Source organism: Oncorhynchus mykiss, chromosome 16, assembly GCF_013265735.2.
Source record: "Oncorhynchus mykiss isolate Arlee chromosome 16, USDA_OmykA_1.1, whole genome shotgun sequence".
NCBI lineage: Eukaryota > Metazoa > Chordata > Actinopteri > Salmoniformes > Salmonidae > Oncorhynchus > Oncorhynchus mykiss.
Window position 1 is genome coordinate 41,339,628 of NC_048580.1, and position 23,292 is coordinate 41,362,919.

General features: G+C 45.7%; 1 protein-coding gene across 15 annotated transcripts in view; it reads left to right on the forward strand.

Annotated features, from left to right (window-relative positions):
- LOC110491992 (retinoic acid receptor gamma-A) overlaps positions 1-23,292 on the forward strand; it is a 74,554-nt gene that overhangs the window by 34,015 nt on the left and 17,247 nt on the right. Inside the window, exon 1 of one of the 15 annotated variants that reach the window (XM_036946905.1) lies at positions 11,884-12,915. The exons of 12 other annotated variants lie outside the window; for them this stretch is intronic. In XM_036946905.1, coding sequence (XP_036802800.1) covers positions 12,771-12,915 — 145 coding nt within the window. In that variant the 5' untranslated portion in view covers positions 11,884-12,770. Of the gene's footprint in view, positions 1-11,883; positions 12,916-23,292 lie in introns of those variants that run through there. 2 more of the 15 variants (XM_036946907.1, XM_036946908.1) reach the window with 2 other exon arrangements.

The window sequence follows — 23,292 nt, forward strand, 5'->3', positions numbered from 1 at the left end:
TTGGTGGGTCACGAATCAAAGGACACCTCAATTGGTGGGTCACGAATCAAAGGACACCTCAATTGGTGGGTCACGAATCAAAGGACACCTCAATTGGTGGGTCGCGAATAGAGGTCGACCGATTAATCGGAATGGCCGATTAATTAGGGCCGATTTCAAGTTTTCATAATAATAAAAAATCTGTATTTTTGGGGGGTTTTTTTTAAGATATTTTTTTTATACCTTTATTTAACTAGGCAAGTCAGTGAAGAACACATTATTTTCAATGACGGCCTAGGAACGGTGGGTTAACTGCCTCGTTCAGGGGCAGAACGACAGATTTTCACCTTGTCAGCTCGGGGGATCCAACCTTGCAACCTTACAGTTAACTAGTCCAACGCAATAATGACCTGCCTCTCTCTCGTTGCACTCCACAAGGAGACTGCTTGTTACGCAAATGCAGTAAGCCAAGGTAAGTTGCTAGCTAGTATTAAACTTATCTTATAAAAAACAATCAAACATAATCACTAGTTAACTACACATGGTTGATGATATTACTAGATATTATCTAGCGTGTCCTGCGTTGCATATAATCTGACTGAGCATACAAGCATACAAGTATCTAAGTATCTGACTGAGCGGTGGTAGGCAGAAGCAGGCGCGTAGACATTCATTCAAACAGCACTTTCGTGTGTTTTGCCAGCAGCTCTTCATTGTGCGTCAAGCATTGCACTGTTTATGACTTCAAGCCTATCAACTCCTGAGAAGAGGCTGGTGTAACCGAAGTGAAATGGCTAGCTAGTTAGTGCGTGCTAATAGCATTTCAAATGTCACTCGCTCTGAGCCTTCTAGTAGTTGTTCCTCTTGCTCTGCATGGGTAACGCTGCTTCGATGGTGGCTGTTGTCGTTGTATTGCTGGTTCGAGCCCAGGGAGGAGCGAGGAGAGGGACGGAAGCTATACTGTTACACTGGCAATACTAAAGTGCCTATAAGAACATCCAATAGTCAAAGGTTAATGAAATACAAATGGTATAGAGGGAAATAGTCCTATAATTCCTATAATAACTACAACCTAGAACTTCTTACCTGGGAATATTGAAGACTCATGTTAAAAGGAACCACCAGCTTTCATATTCTCTCATGTTCTGAGCAAGGAACTGAAACATTAGCTTTCTTACATTGCACATATTGCACTTTTTTCCCCAACACTTTGTTTTTGCATTATTTAAACCAAATTGAACATGATTCATTATCTACTTGAGGCTAAATTGATTTTATTGATGTATTATATGAAGTTAAAATAAGTGTTCATTCAGTATTGTTGTAATTGTCATTATTACAACAACAACAACAAAAAAATGGCAGATTAATCGGTATCGGCTTTTTAGTCCTCCAATAATTGGTATCGGCGTTGAAAAATCATAATCGCTCGACCTCTAGTCACGAATCAAAGGACACCTCATTTGGTGGGTCAGAGAGCAAAAAAAGGTTTGTGAATCCCTGAGGTGTCCTTTTATTCGACACAGTAGTAGTTGCTCACGTTTGAGTGTATTATCAGTGTGCATTTGTGTGTTACTTGTGTCCGTGTGAGTGAGTCAGTTGGAAGAGTTATGTCCTAGAGACCTAGAGAACAGATCTGACCTAGAGAATAGATCTGATTTAAAGAACAGATCTGACCTAGAGAACAGATCTGACCTAGAGAATAGATCTGATTTAAAGAACAGATCTGACCTAGAGAACAGATCTGACCTAGAGAATAGATCTGATTTAAAGAACAGATCTGACCTAGAGAACAGATCTGACCTGGAGAACAGATCTGACCTGGAGAACAGATCTGACCTAGAAAACAGATCTAACCTAGAGAACCAATCTGACCTAGAAAACAGATCTGACCTAGAAAACAGATCTGACCTAGAGAACAGATCTGACCTGGAGAACAGATCTGACCTGGAGAACAGATCTGACCTAGAAAACAGATCTAACCTAGAGAACCAATCTGACCTAGAAAACAGATCTGACCTAGAAAACAGATCTGACCTAGAGAACAGATCTGACCTAGAGAACAGATCTGACCTGGAGAACAGATCTGACCTAGAAAACTGATCTAACCTAGAGAACAGATCTGACCTAGAGAGCATGTAGCTTGGATTGTCTGTGTGTGTGTGATCTGCGTGCATACTGTATGTGTGTGTTGGTAACTAACCGTGGAGGGAGGGAGGGAAGGAGGGAGGGGGGGAGGGAGGGAGCTGAAGTGGCGTTCTACATCACTGTCATCACTGGCAATCTGTTTCAGCACGTCCACACACTGACTGCACACATGGTACAGATATCACCGTGCCAAGTCCTGCTTATTATCCCAGAAACCTACTCCTGGCTTTATAACCTCGCAATAGTATTGATTTCTTGGTTGGCTGTAAGAAAGGACTGTAAGGAATGACTCTGATTTGCGGACAGAGGAAGTGGCAACAATGTGTTGTGTAGTACTGTAGGTCTTATCTGTACATCAAAATGGAAAACAGTATTAAAACCTGATTCACTTCAACTCTGAAGGACAGCTTACAGCATGTGCAGGCTTCATGGCACCACTACTGCCTTTGGGGTTTAATGAATACTATAGGCCCGTCAGTGTTTCCCCTATATACTTTTAGCAACGGCTCCCTGCTGCTAAATCGTTGCCGCCACTCCAAAAAAATATGATTAACATTTTTCTTTTTTTATGTTTACAAAAAACATACAGCGACCTCATAAAGTATTCCCACCCCTTGACTTTTTCCACATTTTGTTATTTTACAGCCTGAATAGAAAATGGTCACTGGCCTAAACACATTACACCATAATGTCAAAATGGGTTCATGTTCTGAGACTTTGTTAGAATTGAATTAAATATGAAAAGCTGAGTGAATAAGTGATCAACCCCTTTGTTCTGACAGGCCTAAATAAGTTCAGGAGTAAAATGTGCTTAACAAGTCCCATAATAAGTTGCATGTATTCACTCTGTGTGCAATAATAGTGTTTAGCATGATTTTTGAATGACTACCTCAACTCTGTATCCCACCCATACAATTATCTATAAAGTCCCTCAGTTGAGCAGTGAATTCCAAACAGATTCAACCACAAAGACCAGGGAGGTTTTCCAATGCCTCACAAGGAAGGGCACCTGTTGGCAGATGGGTAAAAAAAGCAGACATTGAATAACCCTTTGAGCATGGTGAAGTTATTAATTACACTTTGGATGGTGTAGCAATACACCCAGTCACTACAAGGATACAGGCGTCCTTCCTAACTCAGTTGCTGGAAAGGAAGGAAACCACTCAGCGATTTCACCGAGGCCAATGGTGACTTTAAAATAGTTACAGAGTTTAATGGCTGTGATAGGAGAAAACTGATAATAGATCAACAACATTGTAGTTATTCCACAATAATATCCTAGTTGACAGAGTGAAAAGAAGGAAGCCTGTACAGAATACAACTATTTTAATATTAATATTTTAGAAAATGTGACAAAGCAATTCACTTTTTGTCCTGAATAAAAAGGTGTTATGTTTGGGCCGAATCCAATACAAACACTTTACTGAGTACCACTCTCCATATTCTCAAGCATAGTGGTGACTGTATCATGTTATGGGTATGCTTGTAATCATTAAGGACTGAGGAGTTTTTCAGGATAAGAAAGAAAGGAAATGGAGCTAAGCACAGGCAGAATCCTAGAGGAAAACCTGGTTCAATCTACTTTCCTGGAGGCGAAATAAACGCACGTCTGTTTAGGCAAGGTGCTGGCTAGCGGAATTTTTAGCACAAGAACAAGTTATAAATAACTGCGTTAGTGGAGCACGTGATAACAGCTTTGATTGGGATCTGTTTCCCTGTTTGGCGGTGTTTGAAGGATCTACATTTGGAATTGCTATTGCGTTGAGCACAGCCACTACACTTGTAGTTTCCATCCGGTAGAGGTGCAAATAGGCGCTGTGCGGGGGTATTTTACCAACCCCAAAATACTTCAAATGTTGCTCCGTCACAAAGCATGACAATAGAGCTGGTGAGCATTCATAGGATAATTAACAGCAAAGAATAGGAAAGAAAAGCAATGAGAAAACATTCACACAAAACACACCATAGAGAAAAGACGGAGAGGAGAGATAGGGGAGTAATAACAAGCATGATAAAATGAGGGGAGAAGGAGCAGAGGAAAAGGAAAAGTGGGAATTCAGGAGAAAGGGTGATGAATTGTGAGACAAACCGAGTGAGAGGGAGGGAGAGAAAGGCAGGAGATGTTTAGGGGAAAGTTAGTGGCCCAGTGGGGGGTTGCTGCAGAGTTCAGGCTCTATGGCCAGGGAGGAAGGGGAGGAGGCAGGGAGGCAGGGACCTGGCCTGGGTCACAATCAGTATGGAGTATGTGTATTAAATGTCCAAACACACTGCGTGGAGAGAGTTTTTTTTGTTGCATGGGGCATTATAAAACTTTGCATACTTTTACTAACTTTGTGTAGCGCTTAGAAACGGAGAAGTCAGGATTATTGGTCTGAATTATGAGCTCAAAACACAGTGAAAGAAATGTCAAAGTGGGAGAAAGTTAGTGAGAGAGCCTGCAAATCAAATGTACTCAATAAGGGCAGTTATTAAGTGTGGGTTGGTCGATTACAAAATGTTTTCTTTTATTCTTTAAAGATGACGACATAGGTTTAGTCAGCGTCAACCCTTAGATGTGTGGATGGTTTGGCATGTTTCTGCCTGTTTGACAGGGGATTGATGGGGGGACCAGTCATCGTTTCCAGGAAAAAAAGTTGTGAGAAGCAGTCTTCTGGTAAAAACATGTTACTCAAGAGACATTATTGTAAAAGTAGGAGGGAGAAGTGGACATAAAGAAAGAGAAAGAAAGAAAAAATGACCTTCACAAGACCATCAATGTCTGTAAAAAGAAACTACTAGAAAACTGACTGTAACGGGGTGCGTACTGGCGGCAGAGAAGTCAGGCGCAGGAGAGCGGAAACGCATTTACAACGGTGTCGTTTAATCAACATAAAAACCACCGTAAACAATCAATGAATGGGTCAAACAAAACCCGGTAATAACCAGCATAACGTACACAAGCACTACAAGAAACAATTCTGGACAAGGACATGGGGGGAACAGAGGGTTAAATACACAACATGTAATTGATGTAATTGAAACCAGGTGTGAGGGAAGACAAGACAAAACCAATGGAAAATGAAAGGTGGATCGGCGATGGCTAGAAGGCCGGTGACGTCGACTGCCGAACGCCGCCCGAACTAGGAGAGGGACCGACGGAAGTCGTGACACTTAAAGCAGGGATCATCAACTAGATTCAGCCGCGAGACTATTTTTTTCTTGAGTGGATTGTCCGGGGGCTGGAACTTAATTACAAATCATTTGTATCCTGCAAATGGACCACAAGATGCCCAAACAGTTATAATATTTGAAAAAGTAAGATATTTTCAAACTTTGCTTACATTTGTATACAGTCCCATGTGTCTTTTATGTGTGGGAATACGTGGGACCAGATTTCCAAAAGTAAAATAACTTGGAGACCATTTCCTGGTGTTTTTACAGAGTTTTTGTCCAACCAGGAATAAAAAGATTAAATGTTGAGATTTTTTTGCTCAAAAATGTAGAGGGGCCGAATAAAACCATTTGTGGGCAAAATTCAGGCTGCGGGATGCCAGTTGGGGAACCCTGACTTAAAGGTTAGGTATTGCAGTAGCGGTGAGTGAGTAAAATCCCTGGGAAAGCCAAGTCAGAAAAAAGCCATATTACAACCTACGTGTTGGGATAATTGCATCGTTTGTTCTATAACTTCTTAGTTCATATGCCTTGTGACCGTGGTAACAAACAGTTAGGGGCGGCAGGGTTAGCCGAGTGGTTAGAGTGTTGGACTAGCTGCCTCCACTATTCCAGCACCCTTTCAACATCATCAAATCACCTATGCTTAGTCTAATACGGTGACAGCTAAAACATACCAAAAACGATTTAGTCCAATCAACATAGGGTAAATATGATGTGGCTCGGTCGGTCTGTCTGTCTGTGCAAGTAGAAAAAACAGGTTGATTCACCCTACTTGTAGCGAAACGCCAATGCCATCCTCCTCTCTTTCATGTTGACAAAACAGTCTATGATCTGTCATAAAGAACACACTTAAATGTAGGCCAGGTAGTTAACATTAACCTACTACATCGAGCTACATATTGAACTTCCATCCTCTCAGGTCAGGGGTAGAATGTATGAATTAATGGTTGGGTCAGAATCGGCGTTTTAATCATTGGCCAGTACAGAGAATAAAGTAAAACCACAAGTCCAAATCCCTATCTCCATCCATGGCTAATTTAGGAAAGATACCATTTTAGCTTGCTAGCTAGCCACCGGAGGACAACAACACAATGATATGCAACAATTCAAGTTCTTGTTCTGTCAGTGACGTTTTTCTCTCGATGTGATGTGATTAGAGTGAAGCCAAACCCAAACTGGCTTCCTTTGACACTTTTTTTTGGTGGGCCAGGACCATTCACAGTTGAGCTCACTCAATTTAGCTCAACTCTGATTGGCTACTATTTTATACTTTTTTATCAAGGGAGGCCAAATACTCGCTCCTACTTGATTTTTTTTCTCCAATTTTTGAGGGAAGCCTGGCTTCCCTTGGCAACAATGAATACGCTTCACTGAGGTATTGACTGGTGCCTTAGCATTCTGTCCTGTAGAGATGTAGGTCCTGTAGTGTATATTTGCGGGGAATGCTTCTGCTCTATCACCACCTCAATGTTCTTTAGTTCCTGTCATAAACTCTCCTGCTTTATTACTTGACAATTATTTGAAGAATCCAAAACTATTGATGTTCTTTACGGTTTGCTACTGCAAGAAAAGGGCTCTTTAAGTGTGTGTGTGTGTGTGTGTGTGTGTGTACGCACGCACGCACGCATCCTGCCTACTGCCAACTTAAGAAAATAAATGATACATCCCAATAGGGAAGAGGCTTTAAAATCAATAAACAATTTAATCAATATCATTCCTTATACCCCCTCTCCTGCTCCCCCCCCCCCATACCTCCAAATGTGAAAGCAAGGTTTGCTTCATGAAACAGGGAAAGGAGAAGAGTGAGGACTAAGTGTGAGACTTAGAAGGCAGCCAGTCCAATAAAATCAAATTGTATTTGTCACATGCGCCGAATACAACAGGTAGACCTTACAGTGAAATGCTTACTTACAAGCCCTTAACCAACAATGCAGTTTTAAGAAAAATAAGTGTTAATTAAAAATAGATAAGTAAAAAATAACAAATAATTGAAGAGCAGCCGTAAAAAATAAAAAAAACAGTAGAGAGGCTATATACAGGGGGTACCGGTACAGAGTCACGGTAATTGAGGTAATATGTACATGTAGGTAGAGTTAAAGTGACTAATTTGTTGGTGATGTGGACGCCAAGGATCTTGAAGCTCTCAACCTGCTCCACTCTAGCCCCTACGATGAGAATGGAGGCATGTTCAGTCCTTTGTCTTGATCACACTGAGGGAGAGGTTGTTATCCTGGCACCACACGGCCAGGTCTCTGACCTCCTCCCTGTAGGCTGTCTCATCGTTGTCGGTGATCAGGCCTACCAGGTGTTGTGTCATGGGCAAATTTAATGATGGTGTTGGAGTCGTGCCTGGCCATGCAGTCATGGGTGAACAGGGAGTACAGAAGAGGACTGAGCACGCACACCTGAAGGGCCCCCGTTTTGATGATCAGCGTGGCAGATGTGTTGTTACCTACCCTTACCACCTGGGGGGTGGCCCGTCAGGAAGTCCAGGATCCAGTTGCAGAGGGAGGTGTTTAGTCCCAGGGTCCTTAGCTTTGTGATGAGCTTGGAGGGCACTATGGTGTTGAACGTTGAGCTGTAGTCATTGAATAGCATTCTCACGTAGGTGTTCCTTTTGTCCAGGTGGGAAAGGGCAGTGTGGAGTGCAACAAAGATGGCATCATCTGTGGATCTGTTGGGGCGGTATGCAAATTGGAGTGGGTCTAGGGTTTCTGGGATAATGGTGTTGATGTGAGCCATGACCAGCCTTTCAAAACACTTCACGGCTACAGACATGAGTGATACGGGTCGGTAGTCATTTAGGCAGGTTACCTTAGTGTTCTTGAGCACAGGGACTATGGTGGTCTGCTTGAAACATGTTGATATTACAGACTCAGTCAAGGACAGTTTGAAAATGTTGTTGAAGACACTTGCCAGTTGGTCAGCGTATACTCGGAGTACACGTCAGGGTAATCCGTCTGGCCCTGCGGCTTTGTGAATGTTTAAAGGTTTAAAGGTTTAAAGGTCTTACTCACATCGGCTACATAGGGCGTGATAACACAGTCGTCTGGAACAGCTGATGCTCTCATGCATGCTTCAGTGTTGCTTGCCTTGTAGCGAGCATAGAAGTAATTTAGCACGTCTGGTTGGCTCATGTTACTGGGCAGCTAGCGGCTGTGCTTCCCTTTGTAGTCTGTAATAGTTTGCAGGTCCTGCCACATCCGACAAGTGTTGGAGTCGGTGTAGTAGAATTCAATCTTAATCCTGTATTGACACTTTGCCTGTTTGATGGTTTGTGTGTGTGTGTGTGTCTGTGTGTGTGCGTGCATGTGTGTGTTCATGCATTCGTGTGTGTGTGTGTGAATGTGTGTGTGTGTGACAGCTTAGGCTGTGTGTGTGTGTGCGTGTGCGTGTGTGTGTGTGTTTATGGAGAGAGCCCAGCAAGCCAGTAGCACAGATTGACAGGAAATTGTGTTGTTGCTGCCTGATGGGTCGTACCACTTCCACCAGTCTGACAGGGGCGATGGATGTTCAGGCAGGGAGTGCACAGAGCATGAGCTCATTCTATGGTGAATCCCTCCTCCTCATCCAATTGTATTGTGTTCAGTTGTTTGTTTTATGGGACAACCAGCTAGCGTCTGTCGACTGCTCAACAGTTGAACCAGTGTCGGTCTTATTTATTAATCATATATTGGCTATTGATTCACTATACATCACTTTGCCTGTGTCCCAAATGGCACCCTATTGCCTACGGTAATTAGTGGACTACTTTTGACCCCTCATTTGAGACACGGCCTGAGTGTAAATCATTCTAATTGCAGAGCAGGGTTGCAGGGTTTCTTTGAACGCTATATGGAAAGCTATAGTGAGTTGAAGGGAAGATGAAACTCTAATAGCTCAGACACACCGGTAGGATTGTCAAATGTTTGCCTGCAGTACTTAGCACCTCTGAACACTGTCGGCAGTCAATCTCTTTTGTGTTCACACAGCAACAACCTTGACGTCATCAGCCATTCAGCCTTGTTAAAATACTCCGAACCAGAAGGTGGCAGTAGCGTTGTTTGGTAATGCATGTCTGTATATGTTGCATAGTCTTAGTTTATTAGCTAGCTGCGCTAATGTTTCTATTTTGTAGAATGCCCTTGTTGATACTAGCCAGATGGCCACAGCTAGATAACTACCTAGCAAGATGAAGAATAAACAATTGAATTAACTCTCCATAATCCCATACTGTCACTGCCAGCCCATAGACAAATGTTTAGCTAGCTAGCTAACGTTAGCATATTCACTAGTTAGCACAATATACACTATATATACAAAAGTATGTGGTCACCCCTTGAAATTAGTGGATTCAGCTATTTCAGCCACAACGGGTGTATAAAATTGAGCACACAGCCATGCAATCTCCATAGACAAACATTGGCAGTAGAATGACTTTCAGCGTGGCACCGTCATAGGATGCCACCTTTCCAACAAGTTAGTTCGTCACATTTCTGCCCTGATAGAACTGTCCCGGTCAACTGTAAGTGCTGTGATTGTGAAGTGGAAACATCTAGGAGCAACAACGGCTCAGCCGTGAAGTGGTAGGCCACACAAGCTCACAGAATGGGAGCTTGGCCTGTCCTCGGTTTCAACACTCACTACCAAGTTCCAAACTGCCTTTGGAAGCAACGCCAGCACAAGAAATGCTCGTTGGGAACTTCATGAAATGGGTTTCCACGGCTGACCAGCCGCACACATGCCTAAGATCACAATGCCAAGCGTCGGCTGGAGAGGTGTAAATATTGCCCACATTGGATTCTGGAGCAGGGGAAACACGTTCTCTGGAGTGATGAATCACACATCACCATCTGGCAGTCTGACGGGCGAATCTGGGTTTGGCGGATGCCATGAGAATGCTACCTGCCCCAATGCATAGTGCCAACTGTTAAGTTTGGTGAAGGAGGAATAATGGACTGGGGCTGTTTTTCATGGTTCGGGATAGGCCCCTTAGTTTCAGTGAAGGGAAATCTTAATGCTACAGCAGACAATGACATTCTAGGAAATCTTGTGGTTCCAACTTTGTGGCAACAGTTTGGGGAAAGCCCTTTCCTGTTTCAGCATGACAATAACCCTGTGTACAAAGTGAGGTCAATACAGAAATGGTTTGTCGAGAACCGTGTGGAAGAACTTGACTGGCCTGCACAGAGCCATGACCTCAACCCCATCGAACGCCTTTGGGATGAATTGGAACGCATACTGCGAGCCAGGCCTACTCGCCCAACATCATTACCCGACCTCACTAATACTCTTGTGGCTGAATGGAAGCAAGTCCCCTCAGCAAAGTTCCAACATTGAGTGGAAAGCCTTCCCAGAAGAGTGGCGGCTGTTATGGCAGCAAAGATGGGACCAACTCCATTTGTCACTCCTGTTGGGGGTTCTTGCTCTCTGATCCGCTCAAAGTCAAGTTGTTGGTCACCGACGAGCATTCCGATTCTACAAGTAGAAACTGCAGGTTTGTGGTTACTGGGTCGGCACGCAGCAGGTACGGCGTTTGTTCTAGCGAGAGAAGAAACTGCCTCCCGCTGTGATAAGTACCTATAGGCAGTCTATCCGCAGTGAGCTTCTCGGTGTGCTTCATGCTTTAGGAATGTTGACTGGTGGTTTAGAATGTGAGGCATGACTTGTGTGTCTGTGTCTGGTGGTGCAATTACCTTTCAGGTGTGTCACGTCGGCACGACACATCGTCTGTTAAGAGACCTTTTATGGAAATCCTTTATTTTGTCTTCCGTGTTCACGCTAGTATTTTGTCCCAAGTACACATGTATATAGCTTTGTAATGCCCTTTTATAATGTCTTGTAACACAAAGAACACGTGTTATGACACTAATGAAGCATTATATTACAATCAAATGACAGCTTATTTGAAGTGTATTTAACAGAGAGCCTCAGTACACTTGACCACACGTTTTTTTTTTTTATAGAAAGTGTTACCCTTATTGCCCATGTTTATATCCATTCTTCTCTCTTATTTCACCTGAGTCTCCAGTTAGCTCCAGTTATATATTTGTTTTGACTTGAAGGAGGTCAGATGAGTTTGAGAGGAGTGTGTTCACTGCCAATCTCACAGTGTGTATGTGTGTATGTGTGTTTGTGTGTGTGTGTGTGTGTGTGTGTGTGTGTGTGTGTGTATTGAGGGTATTTATCTGACTTAATGCACTGAGGGGATTGAGCCACGCAGGCTCTCATTCATCACTGTTAAAGCACTGCCAGAGAGAGAGCGAGGGGAGGATAGAGAGAGAAAAAACAGAAAGAATGAGAAAAAAGGGGAAGGAGAGAGAAAGAGAGCGAGATGGAGAGAGAAGGGAAGGGAGAGGAGGAGAGAGGGAAAGGGGGAGTGAGCGAGAGAAACAGATAGACAAAAGGGAGGGATTTAGCCTGGCATCTGGGTTCAGCACAGTTCTCTCTCTCTCTCTCTCCCTCCCTCCCTCTTTCTCTCCCTCTCTCTTTCTCTGTGTCTGCCTGTCCAGACTTTAATATGGTTATGATTAGAGACGGGGGGTCAGGGAGGGAGGGAGGGGACTCAGATTGGCTGCAGGGGAAATGGGGGAGGTGCAGTGCAAAGACAAATGGAGACAACCAACAGGAGGAGAGGGATCTGAATAGGGCAGAGGAGGAGAGAGGTTGTGTTTGTTTGCGTTCAGGCTGAAATATGAAACACAAAAGAAAGCCGTGGACAAAAAAAGAGGAGTTGAGAAGAATGGAATAAAGTTTTGTCCGCTAACCAAGTCAGTCCCTTCCTAGAAGCAAAGGGCTCTGGCCCCCTCCCCTCCTCTTCCCCATCCCTCCTCCTCTCGCTCGCTCTCTCGCTCTCTCACTCTCTTTCTCTCTCTCCACCCCCTCCCTCCAGATCCTCTCTCTTTCTCGCTCTCTCTCTCTCCACCCCCTCTCGCTCTCAGGCTGAGGCGGTTGGTTCACTCCACTATGCTGTGTATGCCTGGGACGCAGCAGTGAGAGAGAGAGAGAGAGAGAGAGAGAGAGAGAGGGCTGTGTGAAAGAGAGGGAGCTGTTATTTAGGTCTTTTACAGCAGACAGGGAGCAGCTTGCCCTAGGGCGAGGGGAGAACGATAGAGCAACAGAGAGCTCAGAGGAGCAGCCACAGCCAGGCAGGAACCAGCCCTGCATTCCAGACAAGGGGAAGGGAAAAGGGGGAACAGAAGTTCCAGAAGGAAAGGAGAGAACAGGCGAGAGAGAGAGAGAGAGAGAGAAGGAAGGAAGGAAGGAAAGGGGGGAAAAGGTAGCAGGAGGCAGCAACACATCAGAGCTACAGGAGGGGTTTGAACCAGGACCTTTGCTGTTGTTGTTGTTGTTGTTGTTGTTGTTGTTGTACTACAGTGAGGTGACCTAGCTACTCCAGGAGGAAGGAAGAGGGGTAGGTAGAGCATCAGGGTTTATCTGTGTGTTCTCAAGAGGTAGGGACTAGGGAAGTGGTACTGTAACAGTAGAAGGAGGGTTAAAGCTCCACCACCATGTTTGACTGTATGGAAGCTCTGGGGATGGGCCCCCGCCAGCTTTATGATGTCACCAGCCGGGGTACGTGCATGCTGCGGAAGGCAAGCCCCTTCTTCGCGGGCCTGGACCCCTTCGCCTGGACCGGCAGCGCCAGCGTTCAATGTAAGTCAATGGCATCCTGTTTGCATGTCCTGTGTCACGCTCTCCCGCTGAGCTAGCTGGATGCAGGACTCAGTGTGTGCCGCTGGGCTTGTTGTTCACCCCAGGCAGGACTGCTCTAACTAGGGAGCTGACTGTCAAGGCTAGAGGGTGTGTGTGTGTGTGTGTGTGTGTGTGTGTGATTTGACAGGACGAGACTGGGACTTGGATCTCCGCCCCCACCCTCTGCCCTGCACTCACCCTCTTAACCCCCCCCCCCCTCCCACCTCAAGAGCCTGTTGGGGCAACTCACCTAACTGGGACAGCTAGCTAATGCTATGCTAGTCTCTGTGTCTGTCTGTGTGTGTTTGTTTGACTTCTGAGAGGCTGTTGTGCTAAACCACAGGTTCAGGCTCGCCGTGATAATGCCAGCCACCTGAGTTCGGACCTTGCGGGGTTGGCTGTGCATGCAAAGTAAGAAAGTACAGATGGAAAAGCGAGAGGAAAAGAGAGAGGGACATAGCGAGAAACCTGACACTTAGGACATAACGTCAGCCAGGCAGATTACTGTACATGCCTTGTTCTCGTCACAATCGCCACTGTGACGGCGTGAGCTTGACATGTGGGAACCACAGAGGTCGTGAAAGTAGTACGCGTTTTTAGTTGGAAGTATTGTTGCTGTTAATGATATTTCTCCGGAGCTAAATAGCTATAAATGAATAAGTAGATGAATTATTCAGTGGTTAAATTGATGAATAAATTAGTAACTTGAAATGTTGCTCGGGCTTCAGAAGAGCCAACGGGTTTTTTCTCGCTGTCTTTTTCTCTGCCAGAGTTTGAATATTTCCTCCCTCGCTCACCGCCTTCCCTCCGTCCCAGATTTCAGACACTCCTCTGGCTCTGTTAACAACAGGCCTGCCTCGGACAGACAAAACTTAAGTCCATTCCCATAGGCGTCCAGGGGGCCTGTGGGGCTGTCAGAAAGAGAAGCAGTGTGGAAAAGAAGGAGCGGGGGTGTGATGTTGTGTTGTAGGGAGCAAGCCACGAATGACACAACTAAGAAGAAAAACACAACACACCGTCAAACCACAAAACAGTAGCTAGTTCAATTGTTGCTTCTCTGTAACCCTTCCCGTTGAGGTTTTTTTGTTGAATAACTGCGGTGTTGGATTCTCCCTAAGCATTGCTTTTTCATATTTGATATAGTTCAACCTTCTGCCTTTTTTTTCCCCCTCCTTTTGACGGGTTCTTGGGGGCAGTCATCTGTCTTCATTACTCGTGAAGACACCAGCGTTTCAGTGGCTGTCATGCACACTGGGTTCTCTTTAATGAAGACAGATGCCCTGTCAGGCCAGGGGAGGCCTAGGGGGACTCCATGCAGACCAGCCAGCCAGCCTCTCCTCTCTTCTCCTTTGCTTTCTTCAATCTTTCCTGTTCTCCTCCCTCCCTCCTCCCCTCTCATCTCCTCTCTTCTACAGCCAGCCAGGGAGCTCTCATGATAACAAGAGGAGATGTGTTTATTTAGTCAATCAGAGACCTCACTAGTCTTTCACTCTGACCCCCACACACACATTTAAAAAGTAGCCGGTCAGGTCCCAAATGTATTTTTTATTTGTTTGTTCCTGGAAAGAGAGTCGAGAGAGAGAGAGAGAGAGAGAGAGGCCAGGTTGGCATGAGGGTAGGCAGAACTATCAGTCGGTGTTGCTGTGCGTGTGTGCGTGTGCATCCATGTGTGTGCGGTGTGCTGTTTCTGTCCCTCTGTGCCCAATAACCGTAGTAAACAAAGTGGCCCCGTCCTACACGAGCAGCAGCCATGATAGCTCTCCTTACTTTTATTTATTTTATTTAACCTTTATTTAACCTTGCTGAACCAGTTGCCCCTCATTGTCCTCTTCAATGAGGCAGATGAATTGATGTTTAAGTCTGATCTCTCTCTCATTAGGCCTGGCCAGCTGCAGAGCACAGCGGTCGAGTCCCAAATGATACCCTACGCCCTTCACAGTGCACTGCTATGGCGTATGGGCCCTGGTCAAAAGGAGTGCACTATGAAGGGAATAGGGTGCCATTTGGGACACAAACGGGGGGGCTAGCAGCGAGCTAACGAGCTAAACTCCCCAAAAGTAGAGACACTCCGCTATGAGTCTCTCTACTCAGCTCTACTGTCATAAAATGAACAACATTCATGACTCCTTGACTCTTTTCCCAGTGAGCTGTTAAAGCATGACACTCGTTCCTTCATTTGTACTAGATATTCGGTTTGTTTCTTATTTTGTTAGGGAGATTTTTTTCCCACAACTCTCTATATGCAATCCAAACATTAGCAACACGGTGATTCATTGTTGAGTCACGTCATTATCATCCGTTTATTACAATTCTGACAAACAGACACCATGCTAATAAAGAAAAGTTACTCGAAAGCAATTCTGGAAATCAGTGGGGTACATTTTGGATTTCCTTGTGGTTGCGGTGTCATTGCTGTTAGTCTGCCTGGTCAGAATCAAAGGGGACTTTTAGTGTGTGGTCATGATCCGCGTTCCCGTTTTCTATCTGGTGATTGGTGACTCCTTCTTCTCTTCTGGCCAATGTCAGAGGGTACAGAGAGGCTATGGGCTGGCCAATGTCAGATCTACGACATATTTGGTGTCCTTGTAGCCTACTGCTCTTCAAGTGTCTGAAGTAAATGTAGTTTGTAGTAATATGTCAGGGCTGTATGGGAAGGAAAATGGTGTGGTGATTTTGAAATGACTCCTACTGGATCATATTTGACGCTACGAAAGGCGCATCTGCTGTTTCTTCACTTTCTATGTCCCTGTGCTGCAAGGAAAACGCAATTTCCTTTTCTCACATGTTATGGACAGGAAAAGGGTAATGGTGGAGACATACCATAATAACGCATTCAGACGTCGTCGCGACGAGCTAAATTAGTCAACTTCCTATGAAACGCCGAAGGATGACGCAGCAGTGATACCCCGCCTTTTGCATGACCGACATGTTCTTGCACATAGAAGGATCTAGCAATTTAGCTGTAATACATGTGATAGAGTTCTATTTGAAAGATTTCCTCTTTTTTTTGTAACCAATAGGGTCAGTCTAACTGGTCACATGTTGATTGTTTTCGATTGGATCTCTCTTCTCTCTCCTCATTGTACGCACGCACGCGCGCACACGCACAAACACACACACACACACACACACACAGCTCTTTGTTTTCCCTTAATGTACTGTTCAATGTGAATTGATGAGCTAAATGAAACAGGTCCTATAATTACCTAGCTGGGAGGAAAAGACAGGATGTACCCCAAATGGCACCTTAGTCCCCTATATAGTGCACTGCTTTTGACCAGGGCCCAGGCGGACTGTATAGGAAATATTGTGCCCTTCGAGACGTAGCCACTGACTGCTAAGTGGTCCCTGTGACCACTGTCACACCGAGCAGTTCAGATCCTTCTCTGTCCTAACGGAACTACGGATCATTCTCTCTTGCTAATGGAACTCTGCAGTTATTTCATTAGAATTACAAAAGATCCAATTAAAAGATTAGAATGCCTGAGGGGGCAGGACTGTGAATAGATAGTTGGTTGGCTGGTTGGTGAGGAGGGATGGTTAGGAGCGATTGTGTGTGTGTGTGTGTGTGTGTGTGTGTGTGTGTGTGTGTGTATATGTGTGTGTGTGTGTGCGTGGGTGGGTGGGTGGGTGCGTGGGTGGGTGCGCGTGAGAGAGACTTGGGGTGGGGTGAGGGGTACATTGCATGGAAGGGCTGCAGCAGGAATGTGGACTAGTCAGTGCTGTAATACAGACATAAACCCTGCTGATCCCGTCAGCATCACGTCAAATGGAAGTGTACGAAGTTAAAAGGCTTAAATAGTCAGCTGATTGCCGGGTCATTGCAGCGTAACTGATACGACCGAGGGAAAAGAAAAACCGTCATTTTTCCTTTTGAATTTCAAACAGCCATTGTGAGCCACACAGACATGCACACACCCCTAGGCCTGATCCTTCATACACTGCCCTTAAACTTCTATTCGTTCAGTGCAGGAATAGTAGAGTTTTTAGACAAAGTGCAGGCTAAAATAACACACATCCCGAACCCAATGCTGGCTAGAAATTATTGTAAGGCCTGTCTGTCTGGCTGTGTGTGGGTGGGTGTTGGACTTGGGTGTGAATGAGAAGGTGTAAATCTACCTGTGTCCGCATGTGTCGGTGTGTGTGCATTGCGTACGCGCGCGCGCGTGTAAGCGCTTGCTTGTGTCTGTGTGCCCGTAGCCCAAAACCACTGGCGCTGGGACTGCTGTGTCAGACCCACAGACAGGGTTAGGTTAGCCAGGACGTGCCAAGGCTAGATTCCACAGTGGCTTGCTGGAATCTAGCTCCACGCTGTCCTGACAGCTTATAGCCCTTCCACACTGTAAACTGTAAATAGGACAGATCTGTCTGTTAGTCTAATCAACATAGCCTGAATGGGCCCCAGTCACCTCACATGCACTGGCTAGCTTTCTCTTTATACATGATCACTACACTCTACACAATCTGGTACATAAACTACAAAAGTACTGATTTCAACCCACATGGATGCGAAAGGGACAGATGCCCTGTTTCCTTTTTGTGTTGTCTTGCTAACTTCTATGGTCATTGTCAAGCCGAACATGGAGGACAGCTGATACCAGCACAAACAGTCCTGGGACCAGGCTATCTCTTCCCATCCATGTGGGTTGAAATCAGTGTTTTTATGGATGTTGTTGTTGATGAGCTAGGTTATTCTCCTCTTCCCAATCTGGTCCCAGATCTGTTTGTGCTGTCTCACCAACTCCTATGGGTCATTGTTGCGGCAAAATGACCATCCGAGAGGGCAATGCAGTAGCACAAACAGATCTGCGACCAGGCTTTCCAGGATTATGTCTGTCAGCCACAGGACCACAATGGTAGCTCCCACCTCAAGTGACACAGCTAACCCTAACCCCAACCTCAAGTTACACAGCTACACCCCAACCTCAAGTTACACAGCTAACCCCAACCTCAAGTTACACAGCTACACCCCAACCTCAAGTTACACAGCTACACCCCAAACTCAAGTTACACAGCTACACCCCAACCTCAAGTTACACAGCTAACCCCAACCTCAAGTTACACAGCTACACCCCAACCTCAAGTGACACAGCTAACCCTAACCCCAACCTCAAGTTACACAGCTAACCCCAACCTCAAGTTACACAGCTACACCCCAACCTCAAGTAACACAGCTAACCCTAACCTCAAGTGACACAGCTAACCCTAACCCCAACCTCAAGTTACACAGCTACACCCCAACCTCAAGTTACACAGCTAACCCCAACCTCAAGTGACACAGCTAACCATACCCTCAACCTCAAGTTACACAGCTAACCCTAACCCCAACCTCAAGTTACATATCTACACCCCAACCTCAAGTGACACAGCCAACCCTAACCCCAACCTCAAGTTACACAGCTACACCCCAACCCCAAGTGACACAGCTAACCCTAACCCCAACCTCAAGTTACACAGCTAACCCTAACCTCAACCTCAAGTGACACAGCTAACCCTAACCCCAACCTCAAGTTACACAGCTAACCCTAACCCCAACCTCAAGTTACACAGCTAACCCTAACCCCAACCTCAAGTTACACAGCTACACCCCAACCTCAAGTTACACAGCTACACCCCAACGTCAAGTGACACAGCCAACCCTAACCCCAACCTCAAGTTACACAGCTACACCCCAACCTCAAGTGACACAGCTAACCCTAACCCCAACCTCAAGTTACACAGCTACACCCCAACCTCAAGTTACACAGCTAACCCCAACCTCAAGTTACACAGCTACACCCCAACCTCAAGTGACACAGCCAACCATAACCCCAACCTCAAGTTACACAGCTAACCCCAACCTCAAGTTACACAGCTAACCCCAACCTCAAGTGACACAGCTAACCATACCCTCAACCTCAAGTTACACAGCTAACCCTAACCTCAACCTCAAGTTACACAGCGAACCCCAACCTCAAGTGGCCCAGCTAACCCTAACCTCAACCTCAAGTTACAAAGCTAACCCTAACCTTAACCTACACAGCTAACCCCAACCTCAAGTGACACAGCTAACCCTAACCTCAAGTTACACAGCTAACCCTAACCTCAACCTCAAGTTACACAGCTAACCCTAACCTCAACCTCAAGTGAATTAAAACGTTTGGGTCCCAGAGTCTCCTACCCACATAGTCTGAACCGACAGGGAATATGTTGCCAAATGGTATCACATTCCTGACATTGTGCACTATTTCTGCGATAGTGCTGCATGTGCACTATATAGGGAATAGGTAATAGGCTGCCATTTGGTACCCAGCCCCATGGCTCACACAGTATGAGGATGGAAGGAAGGTGAGGGCTTTCAAAGAGCTTAGATTCAATGGTTTGCGAATCAATGTGGTGCTAAGGAAAGTCAAGGACTTATTTCCATTGTGGTCCTCAAAATGCTTTCACAAACAGTATGGTTGGTTGGTGGGCACAAAGGAAGTGTCTCTCGCTGCCACCAATCCCTGTTGGCATTGTGCTTGTTTACGGTTAGCAGTGTTTGCCTGCGAGGCACTTTCCCCACTCTGCTGAGGCGTGGGCAATGGGCTTCCGGGCTGGGGTGTGTGTGTGTGTGTGTGTGTGTGTGCTTGCTTGCGTGCAACTGTGTGTGTGTGTGTGTTTGTGTGTGTGTGCTTGCGTGCAACTGTGTATGTGTGTGTGTTTGTCCGTCTGGAATCATGTGTGAGCTCAGTGTGAAGGGAGAGGTTCTGTTACCAGCGTGTTATTGACTGACGGCTTGGCTCCACCGTTGCTAGGGCCCACTGTTATGAGAGGCTCAGGCCAGACACGGAGAGAATGAGAGTGAGAGGAGATGGAGGGAGACTCCACTCTGTGTGAATGGGTTGTGTTTACGCAGCAGACACACAGTGGTTAGAATGTATTTATTCCCATTATCTTAGCAGAGTGTTGGAGAGTGACTGGGGCTTTGGTTGGGCTGGACTGGGGAGGGGCACCCCATGTACTGTGCCATATAGCCACTCTGCCATCTCTGCGGTGTGTGTGTGTTTTGGAAGTATGGTCACTGATGAAGAACGGCCATGTGTTGTCATGCGTATCTGCGTTAAAAAGGTGTGCCTTTCAGTACTTCAGAAGGCATGTGCGTTGGTGTGTGTGTATGCATGCGTGCGTGCGTGTGCATCTGTGCGTGTGCCTTGGCCCAGTACCACAGCCCAGTCTCTGCGGTCCCCTAGGAACTCTGTCTGTGTCTGTCAGTTTGAAGCCAACAACAGAACTTTACGTGCCCTGGCTCAATCCTCTCACTCCTCTACTGGAAACATCCATCTTTTTGAATGGAAGTGTGCTGTAGTCAGCTTGTCAACAAGTGGCTATCAGACAGCTAGCTTTCACTTTGGAGTTATAAACCGGATTCACGCTCTATTTAGGAAAGCTGTGTTGGTTCAAAATAAAACGCTATTGTGGTTCAACTTGTTAATGGGGCAGTTCTTCGTCTCAAGGTGACTCACGGGTGTTACTTCAGGTAGCCTGGTCCCAGATCTGTTTTGTGCTGTTTAGCCAACTCGTGTTCTATGGTCTTGTCACTGGCTACACGGCACAAACCGATCTGAGACCTGGCTAGATCAGGTCTGACTTTTTAACCAGTGGACCTCTGCAGACAGAGTAAGGTGTTCTCAGCTCTGTCATCATATAGAGTCATTGTCTGAATCTCCCCACCCGTAGTGAACGTTGGGCAACCCCTTCCCTTAGTCAATTGGTTGCCAAGCTAAAGTGAAAAGTAAGAGCCTCACGTACACAAACACGTCATTTCTCTATTTTCTGTTGCTCAAAGCAGAAGTTTCTCAGGCTGTGTTTTGCCATCTGAAGTGACTGGTGCCAGGATCAGTCAGGCCAACTGCATGCAGGGGAAAGTCAAAACACTACTTAGGCTGCGTCTTAACTGGCACCCTATTCCCTATATAGTGCACTACTTTTGGCTAGGGCCCATAGGGGCCCTGGTCAAACGTAGTGCACTGTATAGGGAACAGGGTGCAATTTAAGACGCAACTTTATTCTCAGTACCAAAACGTACAGATTGCTACCACTCTCTCGCAAACACAAATCATGTTGACAGCAGTCTCTCTCTGTCTTTGACAGCAGCAGTTTTAGTCAGACAGAGACAAAAAAAAAGATACATACACAATTCTACATTGTAGAATAAGAGTGAATACATCAAAACTATGAAATAAAACATATGGAATCATGTACAACCCAAAAAGTGTGACATAAATCTATTTTAGATTGGAGATTCTTCAAAAAGCCATCCTTTGCCTTGATGACAGCTTTGCACACTCTTGGCATTCTCTCAACCAGATTCACGAGGTAATCACCTGGAATGCATTTCAATTAACAGGTGTGCCTTCTTCAAAGTTAATTTGTGGAATTTCTTTCCTTCTTAATGTGTTTGAGCCAATCAGTTATGTTGTGACAAGGTAGGGGGTGGAAGCCAGAAGATAGCCCTATTTGGTAAAAGACCAAGTCCATATTATGGCAAGAACAGCTCAAATAAGCATAATTCCATATGCGTTATTTCATAGTTTTGATGTCTTCACTATTATTCTACAATGTAGAGAATAGTAAAAATGCAGAAAAACCCTTGAATGAGTAGGCGTTCTAAAACCTTTTGACCAGTACTGTATGTACTGAGAATCTGGGCTAAGAACAGTGTAAAGTCGCTCTGTATACGAGCGACTGCTCAATGACCAAAAATGTCATTGTAATGTAAGCAGAGCTGTTAGAGTAGCCTGGTTCCAGGTCTGTTTGTGCTGTATAGCCCAACTCCTATAGTATGACAGTGACCTCAGGAGATCGGAAGTCCAGCACACACAAAAGAAATCTGGGACTAGGCTAAATGTTAAAGTGTGATCTACCCCAAACAGGGCAGGGTTTCTGAAATGTTGTCGGTAGTTGTGGAGCCATGAGTAGTACTGTTGTTGTTTACATTGTCCTCTTTTTTCCCCTCACGTCCTGCCACGGTGGGCTACTTCTACTTTTCAGGTTTCTATTGTTGTGTGGAGGAAGCAATAGCAATCGAATGAGCTGCAGTAGCGCTAGTTGCAGTGCCCGAGACAGACAGACAGACAGACAGACAGACAGACAGACAGACAGACAGACAGACAGGTGAGAGGTAGCACTACAGGTGGTGAGAGGAAGGCTAGGCGGACAGACGACGGCCCAGGGATAGCATTTTTTTTTCTCAACAGTCTGGAGACGAATGTCTCCTGTCCCCACCACCAGACAGACACGGTGGGTTCAAATAACATTTGTTTCCTTCCAAACGCTGTCAGTCTGTCTGAGTAATAGATGAGGCCTGTACCACTGCCAGATCTGGGTTACTGTAGGCAGCAGTCAATGAAGAAGACTGCTCTCTTTCATGGTGCTAGTGGCCAGATGAACAGTCGGCTGGTGCTCACCACAGGATGCAGGGGGAGATTATCTGCACATTTGGACTTGTCTGTCTGCTTCCTCCTGCTCCTGCCTTCAGAATAGCCTGTTACACTGCAGGATTACATCTGATTCATTTCTGAGACGTTCCTTTTGGAAAATGACCACTTCTGTTTGTTCCCCCCTCTTCTCTTGGGCCCTCTCCTCCGCAGGTCTTTCTTTAGGCCGCCCCGGGGGCTTGAAGGGGGCCGCCGGTGTTGGTGGGTAGTTTGGCTGTTTGAAAGCTCGGTGTGGTTTGACAGGCTGGTCTGGTGGTGGGATGCAGGAACGGAAAGGGAGTTAACTCTGTGCCAAATGTTAGCTGTTGGCTTGGCTGGCTCCATCAAGGCCCAGAAATCAAAAGTGTCTTTTTATGAGGTGTTGTAAAGAAGAAAGGCTGGTTTGAAGGAGTGCGCCGCTCTGCGCCTGTCTCAGACTGAAACGCCACGGAGACACAAGCGGTTACCGGTCCCACCTGCTGCCTGCCTGCCTGCCTTCCTGCTCTGGTTTGGGCTGCCCACCTTGTCTGGCTGTTTGAAGTTTCAACGTTTATTTTACAGGACACAGCAGGTGTAAAACAGTATAGTGAAATCTTTCCCAAACAACGCAGTATTTAATGTCAAGGTAAGAGGGAATAATATCAATGAAATACAATGAGTAATATAGGAGGGAACCATAGGAGGTACGCTGCTGTATATGCAGGGTCAGTACCAGGAGCATACTTACAATCTGCAGGTACCCATACAACATTATAGAACTCAGAACGTCAGGTCTACATGTCAGAAAACCCACTTATGCAATATTTGCATTTGTGGAACGGGGACTGGTGCTTCTTCATGTACATGGCAATGCCATAGAGTGCTTTTCTCTCTCTCTCTCTCTCTCTCTCTCTCTCTCTCT